The sequence below is a fragment of the Palaemon carinicauda genome, chromosome 5 (assembly GCF_036898095.1).
Source record: "Palaemon carinicauda isolate YSFRI2023 chromosome 5, ASM3689809v2, whole genome shotgun sequence".
In the NCBI taxonomy this organism is placed as follows: domain Eukaryota; kingdom Metazoa; phylum Arthropoda; class Malacostraca; order Decapoda; family Palaemonidae; genus Palaemon; species Palaemon carinicauda.
Window position 1 is genome coordinate 189175661 of NC_090729.1, and position 16408 is coordinate 189192068.

Consider the following 16408-nt stretch of genomic DNA (forward strand, 5'->3'; position numbering starts at 1 on the left):
CATTTCAGACGTAATAGCTTATTACAGGTAGTTTCATAATTGTGTGATGCACTAGACAACATTTTTTCAGTTGTATCTTTACTAGATGTAGCACAGAGCATATTATAGAGATGACGTAGTCTTGAGAATTTTGTGCAGATATTTAGTATGGGTTTCATAACCTCATGGGGAAAAAAATGATAGCATGATTTACAATATACTTAATAATTAGACAAGATATTCATTTCCCTCCTTTGTTTCTCTCCCATGCGGGAAGAATACTTTTTAATTTACTCCTGATATGAAAATCTTATGGCCCACACTTCTGATGGAAATAGTTTTGAGGTGCTACATGATGAGACATTATTGCTTTACTGAAACTTATTGAGTACAAAGATTTATGAACTTTGTTTTCTGTGTGGTATTGTTATAGGTTTAAAGTTGTTTTGCGCTTCTATTTTTTTTAGTGCGTGGATTACTAAGAATTTCTTTTCAGTTATAGTTTGAACTCCCATTAAGGCTTTAAGCTGGACTCTTTGTCTCGTCTGCTTGTCGATAACTCCTCAAGTGTATGTCGGTTCAATCTCAGACTTCATAAACAAACATTTGCTATATTTATCCATAAAGGGAGAATTGTATATTATTTAAAAACAAAAATAATGGAAACCATAATATTTTTTTTTACATTTTTCATCCAATTTGTTTTGCTTTTATCTCAATGGTTGCTTTACTGTATTATATGTCAAAACATAAATTATACAAATAAAGGATAAAGGAAAAACTTCCACATTGTGTACATTAAAGTTCTGCTTAACGTATTATACATCTTATTGCATATGTAATTATTGCTTTTCCTTCTTCTCTGATGGAAGCTTATTAAAAAAACGAACCTGAAGAGATAGAAAAAGTCGATCATATTTAAAGTTAGCGGACGTAGCGTAAGGAAGAACTCCGGCAAAGGAGGCCAAAGAAAGGTACACGGTCATACCTCACGTTGCATCATTTTGTTTAGTGTTGTTGACATAAAATGGGAATTTTGTTCAGAAATGTTAGAGAAAATTAGTATAATTTTTTTTGCAGTGATGCTGAAATTAAATTCATTAGGAACAGTTTAACTAACATAAATTTATCAGCCACAAAATAGGGTTACTATGGATGCCGTATCAGCCACAAAATTGAGTTATTCATATGGATGCCGTATCAGCCACAAAATTTAGTTATTCATATGGATGCCGTATCAGCCACAAAATTGAGTTATTCATACGGATGCCGTATCAACCACAAAATTGCGTTATCCATATGGATGCCGTATCAGCCACAAAATTGAGTTATTCATATGGATGCCGTATGAGCCACAAAATTGGGTTATTCATATGGATGCCATATCAGCCACAAAATTTAGTTATTCATATGGATGCCGTATCAGCCACAAAATCGGGTCATTCATATGAATGCATAGGTTATTTCTTGAAGATTTTATCAATGTAGTGTGTTTTTATTATTTTAAATACAATTCACGGAGTCAGGAAATGATGTAACGTGAGGTACGACTTTGCTGAAACTTCGGTTTAGTTATTCTGCATGTATTTGTTCAGCTGCTTTGCCTCTCTTTGTTATAGGTGGCTTAATTTTGAAAGGGTCAAGAAATAAAAGTTCTTGTACTTTTTAGATTTTATTTTGTTTATTTTTAGTTTTACAAATAAAAGTTTTCGTACTTTAATTTTATTTTTAGTTTTACAAGGAAATGTTCAAAGCATAGGATTTCTAAATGATCTTACTATTTTCAGATTGTTCCAAACTTAGTCCGTATCCTCAAGAATTTAATCATGGCAGGGTATTCTCCAGAACACGACGTCCAAGGGGTCTCGGATCCTTTCCTACAGGTGAGTAAATTAGACTGATTTTGAATAGAAAGTGTATTTTATTATTGAAAGGGAAAATTTTTCCTAGTGTAGGTTTCCACTAACTCACATGCCTATAATTTTCAGCTGCAAAATTCAGCAAATAATCACGTTTCTTATTGGAAATTTTGTCTAGATTACTGTATTAAATTATATAATATAGTGTTATAGTACAGTATTTCATTAGGAACTTTTTATACAATATCAGAGATATATGATTTCAGTTGGATATATGTTTTTAAGTTGAGGAGCTTGTTACAGTTTAAACATATTTAATTACCCGATATAAGAGTTGTCACATTATGTACCCTTAACTGTATTTTACTTTTGACCGTGAAAGATGAAGTACTGTATCAACCTTTTTGAAATATAGCTTGATACATATTTTTTCTCACCAGGTTAAAATTCTCAAGCTCCTTAGAATCCTTGGGTGTGGTGACAGCGAGGCATCGGAAACCATGAATGATATCCTAGCCCAGGTAAGACAATTCATGAAGTAATTATTATCACTATAGGGTAAATATATGGAAGAATATAAGGTGGATGAGAGAAGAACATTTCAAACAACATATGTTTAATCCTTTTACCCCCAGGCTATTTGGAACTTTCTAACCCTTAACCCCCAGGCTATTTGGAACTTTCTAACCCTTAACCCCCAGGCTATTTGGAACTTTCTAACCCTTAACCCCAGGCATTTTTTTTCCCAAGCACATTTTGCAATATATATATATATATTTTGAATTGCTCTAACAGCCTTAATTTTCGTCATAGAGAGGTCATGTTGGTCTCATATTTTTGGAAAATGCCTGAAGTTTCTCATAAAATTATCAAAAATATGCAAAAATAAAATGTAAATAGCAGTTTTTTGCAAGGACGTACCAGTACGTCCGTGGGGGTAAAGGGATGAGTTTTGTGAAATGTACCAGTACGCCCATTAGGGGTAAAAGGGTTAAGAACAGTACAGAACAAATATCACTTCTGTATAAGAGGAAGGAAATATAGACTGCATTCAAACCTTGCCATAACCCCAGGCTATGGATGAAGCTATTCCTTGCCAGATTTTAGATTATTAACGAATGAGGAAGAGAGCTTTATAGATTGTATTTTTATATACTCTATACTAAATGTATTTTTATATACTCTGTATTCTAAATGGATTTTATATACTGTATACTAAATGTATTTTTATATACTCTGTTTACTAAATGTATTTTTAAATACTCAGTATACTAAATGTATTTTTATATACTCTATATGCTAAATGTATTTTTATATACTCTGTATACTAAATAAAAAAACCCTTTGAAACAGGTAAAATCTTATACAATCAAAATTTCCATTTGGATTTTAAAAGTATAATAATGAAAGAGCCATAGAATATTTGCTAGTTTTTATTTCAGTACAAATGTCTTACAATTAATGACATAAATTAAACAGGGAAAGTAACAATACCTGGCTCGGAGATGATAACTACCTCTTACCTTCTATTTCTTGGATGAATTGTGGTATGTGGATGACTCGTTGATTACAAGTATTGAGCTTGTATCAACACTGAATTTGTCGTGAAACTAATTCATTCGCAAGTTTTTCATAACTTCAGTTCTCAAATGTGATTATTGCAAGTGCCTCATTCTGAAATTTCTTTCATTGCAGGTTGCAACAAACACAGAATCATCAAAAAATGTAGGGAATGCCATACTCTACGAGACAGTCCTTTCAATTATGGACATCAAAAGTGAAAGTGGCCTGAGGGTGAGTATTATTGGTGGTGATAGTTATATTTTATATTGTAATTTCTTAGTTTTTTTTCATTGCTAAGGCAATCTTAAACACTCAAAATTGTATTAGCTATTTGATCATTGCTTGCTTGTAAGAAATTTATTTGCCTAATGAAACTCGACATTACTTGAGGTAGTAATTTCAAAAGCCATAGAGATTCTTTTTAATTAATATTTTGATTCCTGTACTATGCCTACATTGACTGTTTTAAACTTGACATTATTTGCGGTACTAATTTTAAAATTAAAGCCATAGGGATTCTTTTTAATTAATATATTGATTATTGTACTATGCTTACATTGACTGGTTTAAACATGACATTATTTTGAGGTACTAATTTTAGAATTGAAGCAATAGGAATTTTTTCAATGTATTTGTATTCCTGTGGACTATGGACATTCATTGGTTTAAATAGAAATTTGGCCTTTGTGGTCGAGTAATAGAAAATGGGAACAGGAGGAGTAATAGAATGTAGGAATAGGTTGAATAATAGAAAATAGGAACAGGAGGAGTAATAGAATGTAGGAATAGGTTGAATAATAGAAAATAGGAACAGGAGGAGTAATAGAATGTAGGAATAGGTTGAATAATAGAAAATGGGAATAGGAGGAGTAATAGAATGTAAAAACAGGTTCAGTAATAGAAAATGGGAACAGGTGGAGTAATAGAAAGTAGTAACAGGTTGAGTAATAGAAAATTTGAACAGGTGGAGTTATAGGAAGTAGGAACAATTCGAGTAATGAAAAATTGGAAGAGGTGTAGTAATAGAAAGTGAAAACAGGCAAGTAATAAAAATCTTTTATATTGTGAAATACTATGAATTAGTTAAGAAATCTTGAAAGTGTTGATTACAGCAAATTTCTAATGAAACTAGTCTCCTGTCTTGTAAAATTTGATAACAATTTGGTGTTTAAAGCTTTTTCCCTTGATTTTTCAGTTTAGCAAACCTTATTATGTGCATCAAATGACTTGGAACTGCCTTCTCCTGTCTGTTTTAGGGTTTTGTAACTTTTCTTGCTATCATCTTTCATAAAAGTTGCCTACTTTTTCTAGAAGACAGTTTCCCCTTTTTTCTTCAGGTTTAGACCAGTTTTCTCTTTACTTATTCTTTTTCTCATAGATTTACTGTTAGGCTAAACTCGAAGACTATTTAAACTCATTAAGAATATTTGCGGTATGGTCTGTTTGCCGCCTCATAAAACTAATAGAAGATTTATAGGTCTTTTAGAATTGATACTAAAGTCTTTTTTTCATTTCTACAGGTTCTAGCAATCAATATTTTAGGTAGATTTCTTCTAAATGCAGACAAGAATATTAGATATGTAGCTCTGAACACGCTCTTAAGAGTAGTTCATGCTGATAATTCTGCCGTCCAGCGTCATCGAACAACTATTGTAGAATGCTTAAAGGTAAGGAATTTAAAGTTTCGTTTACCGTTTTCAAATGACACATGGTCGTTTTGTCAGATCTACGAGAGTCGAGTAATTTTTTCTGTTGGTGTTCTTGTTAATCATCATGGTAAGCCATGATGACTAACAAGGACACCAATAGAAAAAATTATAGACTCTCGTAAGTCTGACAAGCAACCAACCATTGAAGCATTCTTTCCTTGACACCAAGTCAGAGTTGTCCAAATTATGAGATAGTAAACTTGAACGGAGAATATGATTGATGGTCTGGGTATTTTCTCCACACTTGCAGGACACCCTATTAGACCACATTGTCACCTATTCTGATAAATGATAGTTACTTTCCTTGAAGAGCCATCATACTGTGGTAACCTGTATTATAGGGCAATGTTAACGAGATTAGGTCATGTTATAACCTATGCCATAAGTTTCAGGAGATGCAAAAGCAAAGTACTTTCCTATAACTTTTTCTCCAGGTAAATGTATGTCATGTCTGACAAATAATGTGATTGAAGGATCTTGAATCGCAGGGTTATTCTTGTCACACAAAAATTCCATCTTAAAGATTAAATGGATCCAATGTATTTTGCATAGTCTTGAGAATAAAGGTATATTTGTTTATATTATAAAGAATTTAAAGACTGCAATGCATTAGACTATAACATGAAAACCAATACTTTATTGCCTTAAGATAACTGATAGGAATCTTAATCAAACATAATTGACTTTCAGGATGCAGATATATCCATTAGAAGACGTGCAATGGAATTATGTTTTGCTCTCATCAATGGAAATAACATCCGCACTATGATGAAGGAGCTTCTTGCTTTCTTGGAGAAGGCAGAACCTGAATTTAAGGCATCTTGTTCATCAAAATGTGTTTTAGCAGCTGAGAAATATTCTCCCAATGTCCGATGGCACATTGACACGCTCCTTAAAGTTGTACAAGCGGTAAGGGTTCTTGTTTTAGTTTTGGAACGTATGAATTTTGTTGAATGGTTGCTTGTTAATTTGTATTTTTCATAGCTATACAAAGCTGAGTCTTTTAAAATGAATTTCTCATCTCAACCACCCTTCTTAGTCTTGAGCCGAAAGGTCTTAAAGTGAAGAGAATTTGACAGGTGTTGGTCGGGGGTTCTTCTCCCCTGCTCACCACCTGCCGTTCAACTACCTTGTTAAACTATTTCAGCGGCTATGCCAGCTCTCACTGAAGTCAAATTCCCTACTTAGAGGACTTGGGTTTGTAAATCTAAGAAAAATACAAATTACTTGAAGAAATTGTCTCGTTACTGTACTAGAGGCATAAGTCTGTTGAAAGGAAAGAAAACAGGAAATTTTTTAATTTGATGAAGGAATTATCTAAATGGAAGACAGCCTGTGAATAGTGGTTTTCACACGCCCCTGCTTTATACACGACGCCCACTGGGTGCTCGCGCGAGGGTAGTAACCTCTGCATTCCATACTTTAACTTTCTCTGGTATATTTGGAAGTATTTATATCAGAAAAGTGTAAGGAAGGACCCTTTTCACCAGGCGTCACAGGTCGACCCAGAAATGTGGATAAAACCGAGCTTCCAAAGGGAAACAATATGAACAGATTGTTTTTTATTTAAATTTCTTTTTATAATTTGTAAGCAGATGTTTCCTATACAGTAACTGCATTTTATGTAAAGTTTGGCAGCTGTGTGGAAGTATTTGAATTAAGGATTCAAAGGCCATGCTGAGGTTTATTTTATATATAATGATTTTTAGGGTCAATTGTAATTATTTGGTAGAAAGTTTTATACTGACAAGACAGTTTTGTTAAAGCAACTGTCCAGTATTTTATATATTCAATTATTAATATATGCAATTTCATGTTTTCATTTGTCAAACATAAACACTGTACCTCATTGTTGTTGGAAGAATATTAGAAATTGGAAAATATTTGATCAGCCGACTGTTAGTAACATATAGTAAATCGGCTAACTATTTACTTAAAGCATTTTGTTATTGGTTCAAGTTTAATTTTTTTATTTGGTAAGCATATACGCTGTACTTCATTGTGTTGGAAGAATATTAGAAATTGGAAAATATTTGATCAGCCAACTGTTAGTAACATATAGTAAATCGGCTAACTATTTACTTAAAGCATTTTGTTATTGGTTCAACTTTGCTTACATTATAAGATTCCATTGATAAGTTTAAAAGTATAATTCATAAAATGACACACTGATATGATAACCACACTTGTAGGCGGGAAATCACGTACCAGACGACGTTGTGTCGTCAACTATACAACTAATTTCGGAGGCAAGATCGGAGCAGGCATATGCTGTTGGCGAACTTTGGAGTTTGTTGTCCGCAGCGCAGATGGAATTCCAGCCTCTCATTCAAGTGGCAACGTGGTGCCTAGGAGAATTTGGGGATCTTTTATTATCAGGTAAACAAGGTGTAGTTTTATTTATTTAACCCCTTTTACCCCCAAGCTATTTGGAACTTTCCAACCCTTAAACCCCAGGCGTTTTCTTTTTCAAGCACATTTTGCAATATATTTTTTTTTAAATTGCTCTAACAGCCTTAATTTTCATCACAGAGAGGTCAGGTTGGTCTCATTCTTTTGGATAATGACTGAAGTTTCTCATAAAGTTATAAAAAATATGCAAAGAAATGTGAGCAGTTTTTACAAGGACGTACCGGTACGTCCATGGGGGTAAAGGGATGAGTTTTATGAAGCTTACCAGTACGTCCATTGGGGTGAAAGGGTTAACATTGATAGGAAAGTAATGCCATGAAGTTGATATGTGCCTGGGATCAGCGAGATAAGGTCAGACTTGATGGTATGTGAGCTCTGTTTATATTGTTTTATGAGAAAGGATTGTTTTTTTCAGGTTACTAGAGTTGGCATAAGTGTTTTTAATAACAACATTATGCTCTCTAGTGTTGTGAACACCATTATTGCAGGAAAGCCTCTTTTTGTTGTAGGAAAGCCTTTTCTTGTGGGAATCTATTGTATAGATATTAACCCTTTTACCCCCAGGCTATTTGGAAATTTCCAACCCTTAACCCCCAGGGAGTTATTTTTTCCCGGCACATTTTGCAGTTTATATTTTTTAAATTGCTCTAACAGCCTTAATTTTTGTCATAGAGAGGTCAGGTTGGTCTCATTCTCTTGGAAAATGTCTGAATTTTCTCAAAAAATTACCAAAAATAGGAAAAAAAAAATTTATAACATTTTTTTGCAAGGACTTACCGGTACGTCCATGGGGGTAAAGGGATGGGTTTCGTGAAACGTACCAGTACGTCCTTTGGGGGTAAAAGGGTTAAGTGTTGTTTTTAACCGAAGTAAACCACAATTCCTTGGAAAAAGCAAAACAAAACACAGATGTGGCTCTGGTCCCTTTCTTAATGAAATAAATCAGGATCTAATTGTGTAGGGCATTATCCAAGGTCCTTTACAGCATCCCTGCAACCACTAGCTGCACCTAATTTTTAGCCATCTACTTTATCTCTGGTTTTGCTTGCTTTCTTCCATTTTACTGTCCAACCTCTTTCAACTTTTAACACCGTGGTTTTGGCCAGCTTCAACTTGATGCTGAAAGGCCTCTCGGCCCCAGTGCTGGGTCATATAGCCCTCATCGATAATCCTAAAGCCCATTAGAATACATACATACATATACCAAGGCACTTCCCCCAATTTTGGGGGGTAGCCGACATCAACAAAAAAACAAAAACAAAAAGGGGACCTCTACTCTCTACGTTCCTCCCAGCCTAACAAGGGACTCAACCGAGTTCAGCTGGTACTGCTGGGGTGTCACAGCCCACCCTCCCACATTATCCACCACAGATGAAGCTTCATAATGCTGAATCCCCTACTGCTGCTACCTCCGCGGTCATCTAAGGCATCGGAGGCAGCAGCAGGGCCTACCAGAACTGCGTCACAATCGCTCGCCATTCATTCCTATTTCTAGCACGCTCTCTTGCCTCTCTCACATCTATCCTCCCATTAGAATAAAATTTGAAAATTTTTGGAATATATAATGTTGATAAGTTACGCCTGTTTTTTAAAGAGTTGTCAATACTAAGTAAACAAATGTATTTTGAACATTCTGTCCGAAGATTGGGACTTAACGCCTGGGTATTATTGTAAAGCTTGTGAAGAGCTCACCCTCGCATGCTCGCATCATGGTGTCATTGTCTTACAATCAGGAGGAATGAAAGTGACAAGTATAGGCAAATCTAGAGTTAATTTATATATCATTAGATGTGTCATGTTTAGGATTTACTTTCATTCTTATACTCTATAGCTTTTATTTTGCTCTTTAATTTCTCATGAGGCTGGGCTTTCAATCATTAGCTCTTTTTAATTTTTTATTATTAAAATTATTACTAGCTAAGCTACAACCCTAGTAGGAAAAGCAAGATGCTATAAGCCCAAGGGCTCCAACAGGGAAAAATAGCCCAGTGAGGAAAGGAAATAAACGATATAAGAAGTAATGAGCAATTAAAATAAAATATTTAAAAAAATATTAACAACATTAAAACAGACATTACATATATAAACTAGAAATACTTATGTCATCCTATTCAACGTAAAAACATTTGCCGCAAGTTTGAACTTTTGAAGTTCTACCGATTCAACTACCCGATTGGGAAGATCATTCCACAACTTGGTCACAGCGAGAATAAAACTTCTAGAATACTATGTAGTACTTATTTTATGGTCATAGACCAATCTAAGAGTAGTACTATCTGTGCACTATTGGCATTTCTTAAGGATCTTGGGAGCATTCTGTCGGCCCTTAGCTTTACTTGCTTTTATAGCCTACTTTATCTCTGTTAGTGTTTTCTTTCATATTGCTGGCCGGCATCTTGTGCTTCTGTTTACCTGCGCTGTTCCCCCCTCCAGTTGCACTTGGGCCTTGAATTGGCCTCCCAGGCAACAAAACTGGGTTATATAACTAAAATTGATAAATCCACCCAGACTAATTTGGTGATTTGATTAAATCTACTTTATAGAAGAAGTAGAATGTTATTTGAATTCTCATTCTATTGTATGATTATTGTTCATTATTAGAATAATGTAGATTTATACTTAACCCTTTTACCCCCAGGCTATTTGGAAATTTCCAACCCTTAACCCCCAGGGGGTATTTTTTTTTTTCGAGAACATTTTGCAGTATATTTTTTTAAATTGCTCTAACAGCCTTAATTTTCATCATAGAGAGGTCAGGTTGGTCTCATTCTCTTGGAAAATGCCTGAATTTTCTCAAAAAATTATCAAAAATATGCAAAAAAAAATTTAAATAGCAGTTTTTGCAAGGACGTACCGGTACGTCCATGGGGTTAAAGGGATGAGTTTTGTGAAACGTACCAGTACGTCCTTTTTGGGGGTAAAAGGGTTAATACACAAAGAATAAGTGATGTCAAATACATCTAGAGTTAGTATAACGGATGTGTGAATATTGCAACTAAGAATGATTCTTGTTCTTTGAAGAGAAAATATACTACCGAAGGTCCTCAACTCGCAAACTTTATAGGTTCGAAGAATTGTTTGCAAGTCGAATTTTATTAAATTTTGAGGTTCGAAGAATTGTTTGCAAGTCAAATTATATTAAATTTTGAGGTTCGAAGAATTGTTTGCAAGTCAAATTATATTAAATTTTGAGGTTCGAAGAATTGTTTGCAAGTCAAATTATATTAAATTTTGAGGTTCGAAGAATTGTTTGCAAGTCAAATTATATTAAATTTTGAGGTTCGAAGAATTGTTTGCAAGTCAAATTATATTAAATTTTGAGGTTCGAAGAATTGTTTGCAAGTCGAATTTTATTAAATTTTGAGGTTCGAAGAATTGTTTGCAAGTCGAATTTTATTAAATTTTGAGGTTCGAAGAATTGTTTGCAAGTCAAATTTTATTAAATTTTGAGGTTCGAAGAATTGTTTGCAAGTCGAATTTTATTAAATTTTGAGGTTCGAAGAATTGTTTGCAGGTCGAATTTTATTAAATTTTGAGGTTCGAAGAATTGTTTGCAAGTCGAATTTTATTAAATTTTGAGGTTCGAAGAATTGTTTGCAGGTCGAATTTTATTAAATTTTGAGGTTCGAAGAATTGTTTGCAAGTCAAATTTTTTTAAATTTTGAGGTTCGAAGAATTGTTTGCAAGTCAAATTTTATTAAATTTTGAGGTTCGAAGAATTGTTTGCAAGTCGAATTTTATTAAATTTTGAGGTTCGAAGAATTGTTTGCAAGTCAAATTTTATTAAATTTTGAGGTTCGAAGAATTGTTTGCAAGTCGAATTTTATTAAATTTTGAGGTTCGAAGAATTGTTTGCAGGTCGAATTTTATTAAATTTTGGCCTAGGGTGTGTCTAACCTGAATTCCATGCCTAGGACTTCCAGCTACATGATAAAAAAAAAGTGATAATTATAATCATCATTCTAGATGGATTTGCACCAAAATTACGAGCCTGGGGATCTACGATTCCTTAAATCCCAGTGATTCGTTTGACTTCATTCCTTGAATCCCAGTGATTCGTCTTACTTCATTCCTTGAATCCCAGTGATTCGTCTTACTTCATTCCTTGAATCCCAGTGATTCGTCTTACTTCATTCCTTGAATCCCAGTGATTCGTCTTACTTCATTCCTTGAATCCCAGTGATTCACTATACTTCATTCCTTGAATCTCAGTGATCCATTATACTTCATTCCTTGAATCCCAGTGATTCATTTGACTTCATTCCTTGAATCCCAGTGATTCATTTGACTTCATTCCTTGAATCCCAGTGATTCATTTGACTTCATTCCTTGAATCCCAGTGATTCATTTGACTTCATTCCTTGAATCCCAGTGATTCATTTGACTTCATTCCTTGAATCCCAGTGATTCATTTGACTTCATTCCTTGAATCCCAGTGATTCATGTTACTTCATTCCTCGAATCCCAGTGATTCATTTGACTTCATTCCTTGAATCCCAGTGATTCATTTGACTTCATTCCTTGAATCCCAGTGATTCATGTTACTTCATTCCTCGAATCCCAGTGATTCATTTTACTTCATTCCTCGAATCCCAGTGATTCATTTTACTTCATTCCTTGAATCCCAGTGATTCATTTTATTTCATTACTGGTCGTATAAACTCTGCAAATTGTTGGGTTTCATTTGGAATAGATACCAGGTTATTACATATGTCGTTTTGCTTTCTGTATAGAGTTATATAACCCTTTTACCCCCAGGCTCTTTGGAAATTTCCAACCCTTAACTCCCAAGGGGTTATTTTTTCCCCTGCCCATTTTGCAGTATATTTTTTTTAAATTGCTCTAACAGCCTTAATTTTTGTCATAGAGAGGTCAGGTTGGTCTCATTCTCTTGGAAAAAGCCTGAATTTTTTCAAAAAATTTATCTAGAATATGAAAAAAAAAAATTTCATAGCATTTTTTTGCAAGGACGTACCGGTACGTCCATGGGGGTAAAGGGGTGAGTTTTGTGAAACGTACCAGTACGTCCTTTGGGGGTAAAAGGGTTAATACTGTTTGATTAGTGTTTCTTTATCTTTTTTGTTATTTCCAGATGGATTTGTATCTCCGAATGTTTGTATGTTCGGGACCTCCTCTACTGCCAAAAATTAATAGAACCTTTTAATGCTTCACAGGCCAATCTGATGTAACTGTTGTCGAATCTGAGCTTATAGCAGTGTACCAACAAATTTTGTGGTCTTCGCAATGTAACATCACCACTAAAGAATATGCCTTGACTTCCCTCATGAAACTATCAGCCAGATTGAACCATGAAGTAGGGTAAGGTTTGAAAGATTTTTACCCCCAATTTATCATTTCTTTTATACCTTTTTGAATTCTGTTGGATGCATATTATTATTATTATTATTATTACTTGCTGGGCTACAAGCCTAGCTGGAAAAGCAGAATGCTATATGCCCAGGGGCCCCAACAGGGAAAATAGCCCAGTGATGAAATGAAAAATGGAAAAATAAAATATTTAGGAAGAGGAACAACTGTGTATACCTTTTTTCGTGTCTTAAAATTCCTTTTATGTTTCAGATCCATACAGCAGGTTGTTAGTGCATTTGGATCTCATCTAAATATAGAATTACAGCAGAGAGGAATTGAATATAGTCAGCTATTTACAAGGCATAAGTAAGTATTTACTTTTTATACTTTAATAAGCTGTCAAGTCCTGCAGATGAGACGTTTGTTTATTTCCCGCTTCCTTGTTAAAATATCCAGATGAAGATTTCTAAGATTAAAATCTTTTAATGTTGAATATATAAGTAGTACATTTAGAATTAATATTCAAATAATAAAAGTTTCTTTGCATTTCTCATGGAAGCTAACTGTGATTGTCCTTCAATGTGAAGCTTCAAGAGATTCATTATGCATGTAATTTTTAGAACTATTTTTGTTTTCTTCCCATTATTAGGTCTGCAGTGCAACACTTTATTTGCACAAAATTAATTTTTATTTTCCTTGCAAAGCGAAATTGTCCTTTCTCTAATGATGTTCAAATGTTTATAAAATTTGCGCGTGATTTTGCAGCCACATGCGAGGACCATTATTAGAAAGAATGCCACCTTTTGAGGGAACCAGGGTAAACAGGGAAGAAAAGGCAGCTTTAACTAATGGAGTCGATGCTTCCCCAGACAACCAAGCACTCCTCAATGACCTCACAGCTCCTAACAATAATGCCAATGACACATATGAATCGGTAAGTGTTACATCGTCTTCTACAACTCTGCACTTCCCCTTCTATAATATTGTGCAGTAATTTTAAGTCTTCTATTTACCAGCTATGACAAATTATAGTATATATTATTACTGCTACCAGTAGCATTAATAGTATATATTATTATTGCTACTAGTAGCATTTAGAATTATACTAGTATTGATACTATTAGCAGTGATAGTATATACTACTATTGTTAGTAGTAGTAATGATAGTATATAGTGTCACTGCTAGTAGCAATAGCAGTATATACTATTACTAGGAAGCAGTAATAATATATACTATTCCTATTAGTAGCAGTAATTGTATATACTATTGCGACAAGTAACAATATTAGAAATTGTATATACTATTGCTACTAGTAGCAGTAATATATACTATTTCTACTAGTAGCACTGATAGTATATAGTATTACTGCTACTAGAAGCAGTAATAGTATATAGTGTCACTGCTATTAGAATCAGTAATAGTATATAGTGTCACTGCTAGTAGCAATAGCAGTATATACTATTACTAGGAAGCAGTAATATTATATACTATTCCTATTAGTAGCAGTAATAGCAGTAATGTTATTCTTTTTGGGCTCAAGCCATGATGTCCTGATGGAAGGTTCCTTTAGTAGCTTCCTGAGGGTATATATAGGACGTCATGGCTATCTCACCCAAAAATAGATTATTCGCTTCGTTCAAAATCTTTTTACTCTTTCCTTTTCCCTGTCTTGTGATATAGGTTAAAGTTCAAATTTCAAGTTGTTAGGCCAGTGCTGTATAGGGTAAGGTATCTTTATTACATCATTTGGCTATCATTTCTTCGAGTAGTTGTTCACCAAACAAACAAACCTTCAGTCATTTATATATGGATATATCTTCTGGCAAAGCGGGAAGGTAACCATAGAGAAAAAGTAAATAATTCTATGTTTATATTTGGGAAAAATACAAATTATCTACGAATCTGTCATTTTGGGGGTTGATAGTAATCTAAAAAAAAATTAATTAGTTGTTAGCCTTCTTGGCCGATGAACAATTTGTTTATGGAAAAATTTATCAATAAGAACCATGAATAAATAAACAATGATAATTCTTGAGAAATTTTTCAGAATAGGTTCTACCAGCCTCATAATTTTTCAATAGCGGAATGCTCAGAGAGTGGTAAATTGCCACAAATATTTGTGGATGTGATTCTTTTAGGTCTATTGTTTTCCAGTTTCTAAGAAGTTACCTGAAATTATGACATTATTAAATAATGTTTTGTTTGGAGTGAAAAATAAATTTATGAGTATTTTGAAAGTCTATATCCATGAATGGTAATGATGTTGGTTGTATGTTTTATACTCATCCCTTACAAAAGACACTTTTTTTCATTTTATTAACCCTTTTACCCCCAAAGGACGTACTGGTACGTTTCACAAAACTCATCCCTTTACCCCCATGGACGTACTGGTACGTCCTTGCAAAAAACTGCTATTTAAATTTTTTTTTGCAAATTTTTGATAATTTTTTTTATTAAGTTCAGGCATTTTCCAAGAGAATGAGACCAACCCGACCTCTCTATGACGAAAATTAAGGCTGTTAGAGCAATTTAAAAAAATGTACTGCAAAATGTGCTTGAAAATAAACAACCCCTGGGGGTTAAGGGTTGTAAAGTTCCAAATAGCCTGGGGGTAAGAGGGTTAAGGAGTACATTACATCAGTTTAATCAGACCATTCAGACCACTGCTGACGTTTCTTGACTTTCAACTGGCCTAAAGTGTTTGGCAGTAACCAAGAGATGAAAGGTTAAAGTTAGGTCAGTAAATGAATACTTCACTTCACTTCACTTCCACTCCCAGGTAGGCTTTCAGCCTGTCAGTGGAATCAGTTGTCTTCTCCACTCAATTCTGTTTTCCAAAAATCCCCTCTCTTCTCAGCTGTTCAATTGTTGGCATGTTGTTCTTTGTCAAAATCTCTTCAATGAATAATAAGCATTTAATAGTCTTGAATTTTATTTGTCTTTGCAGAATGCCTTGTTAGATCTATTGGGAGGTATGGAACCAGGCGACAGTGATACAGTGCAGCCTGCAACTACCAATGCAGTACCCGCGGTAGTGCCCACTACAGCGCCTGCATCGAATGCTGATATTTTAGATTTGTTAGGTAAGTAGTGGTTGTAACTGAATTTTATGTTATTGTACTTTTGTTAGAAAAAAAGTAACGTTTAGAAGTGAACGTATGTGTGTCTTTTTAACCGTTTTACCCCCAAAGGACGTACTGGTACGTTTCACAAAAACCAGCCCTTTACCTCCATGGACGTACCGGTACGTCCTTGCAAAAAAATGCTTAAAAAATTTTTTTTTTCATATTTTTGATAATTTTTTTGAGAAACTTCAGGCATTTTCCAAGAGAATGAGACCAACCTGACCTCTCTATGACGAAAATTAAGGCTGTTAGAGCAATTTAAAAAGAAATATACTGCAAAATGTGCTTGAAAAAAAATAACCCCTGGGGGTTAAGGGTTGGAAAATTCCAAATAGCCGGGTGGTAAAAGGGTTAAGAATTAAAGCTCTCATACTCATTAGCTGTGACTGGGGCACAAGGTCAAGGTTATAGGGAGATTAAGAAGAAAACTTGTTTAGGTCAAAACACAAA

At 34.2% G+C, this 16408-nt stretch overlaps 1 protein-coding gene across 2 annotated transcripts in view; it reads left to right on the plus strand.

The window, feature by feature from the left end:
• Positions 1–16408, plus strand: part of AP-1gamma (adaptor protein complex 1, gamma subunit) — an 81324-nt gene that overhangs the window by 54169 nt on the left and 10747 nt on the right. For both annotated transcript variants that reach the window (XM_068374466.1, XM_068374467.1), the window contains exons 7-16: positions 1767–1862; positions 2279–2359; positions 3534–3632; positions 4922–5068; positions 5801–6019; positions 7303–7489; positions 12697–12841; positions 13103–13198; positions 13598–13766; positions 15781–15916. In XM_068374466.1, coding sequence (XP_068230567.1) covers positions 1767–1862; positions 2279–2359; positions 3534–3632; positions 4922–5068; positions 5801–6019; positions 7303–7489; positions 12697–12841; positions 13103–13198; positions 13598–13766; positions 15781–15916 — 1375 coding nt within the window. The remainder of the gene's footprint in view (positions 1–1766; positions 1863–2278; positions 2360–3533; positions 3633–4921; positions 5069–5800; positions 6020–7302; positions 7490–12696; positions 12842–13102; positions 13199–13597; positions 13767–15780; positions 15917–16408) is intronic.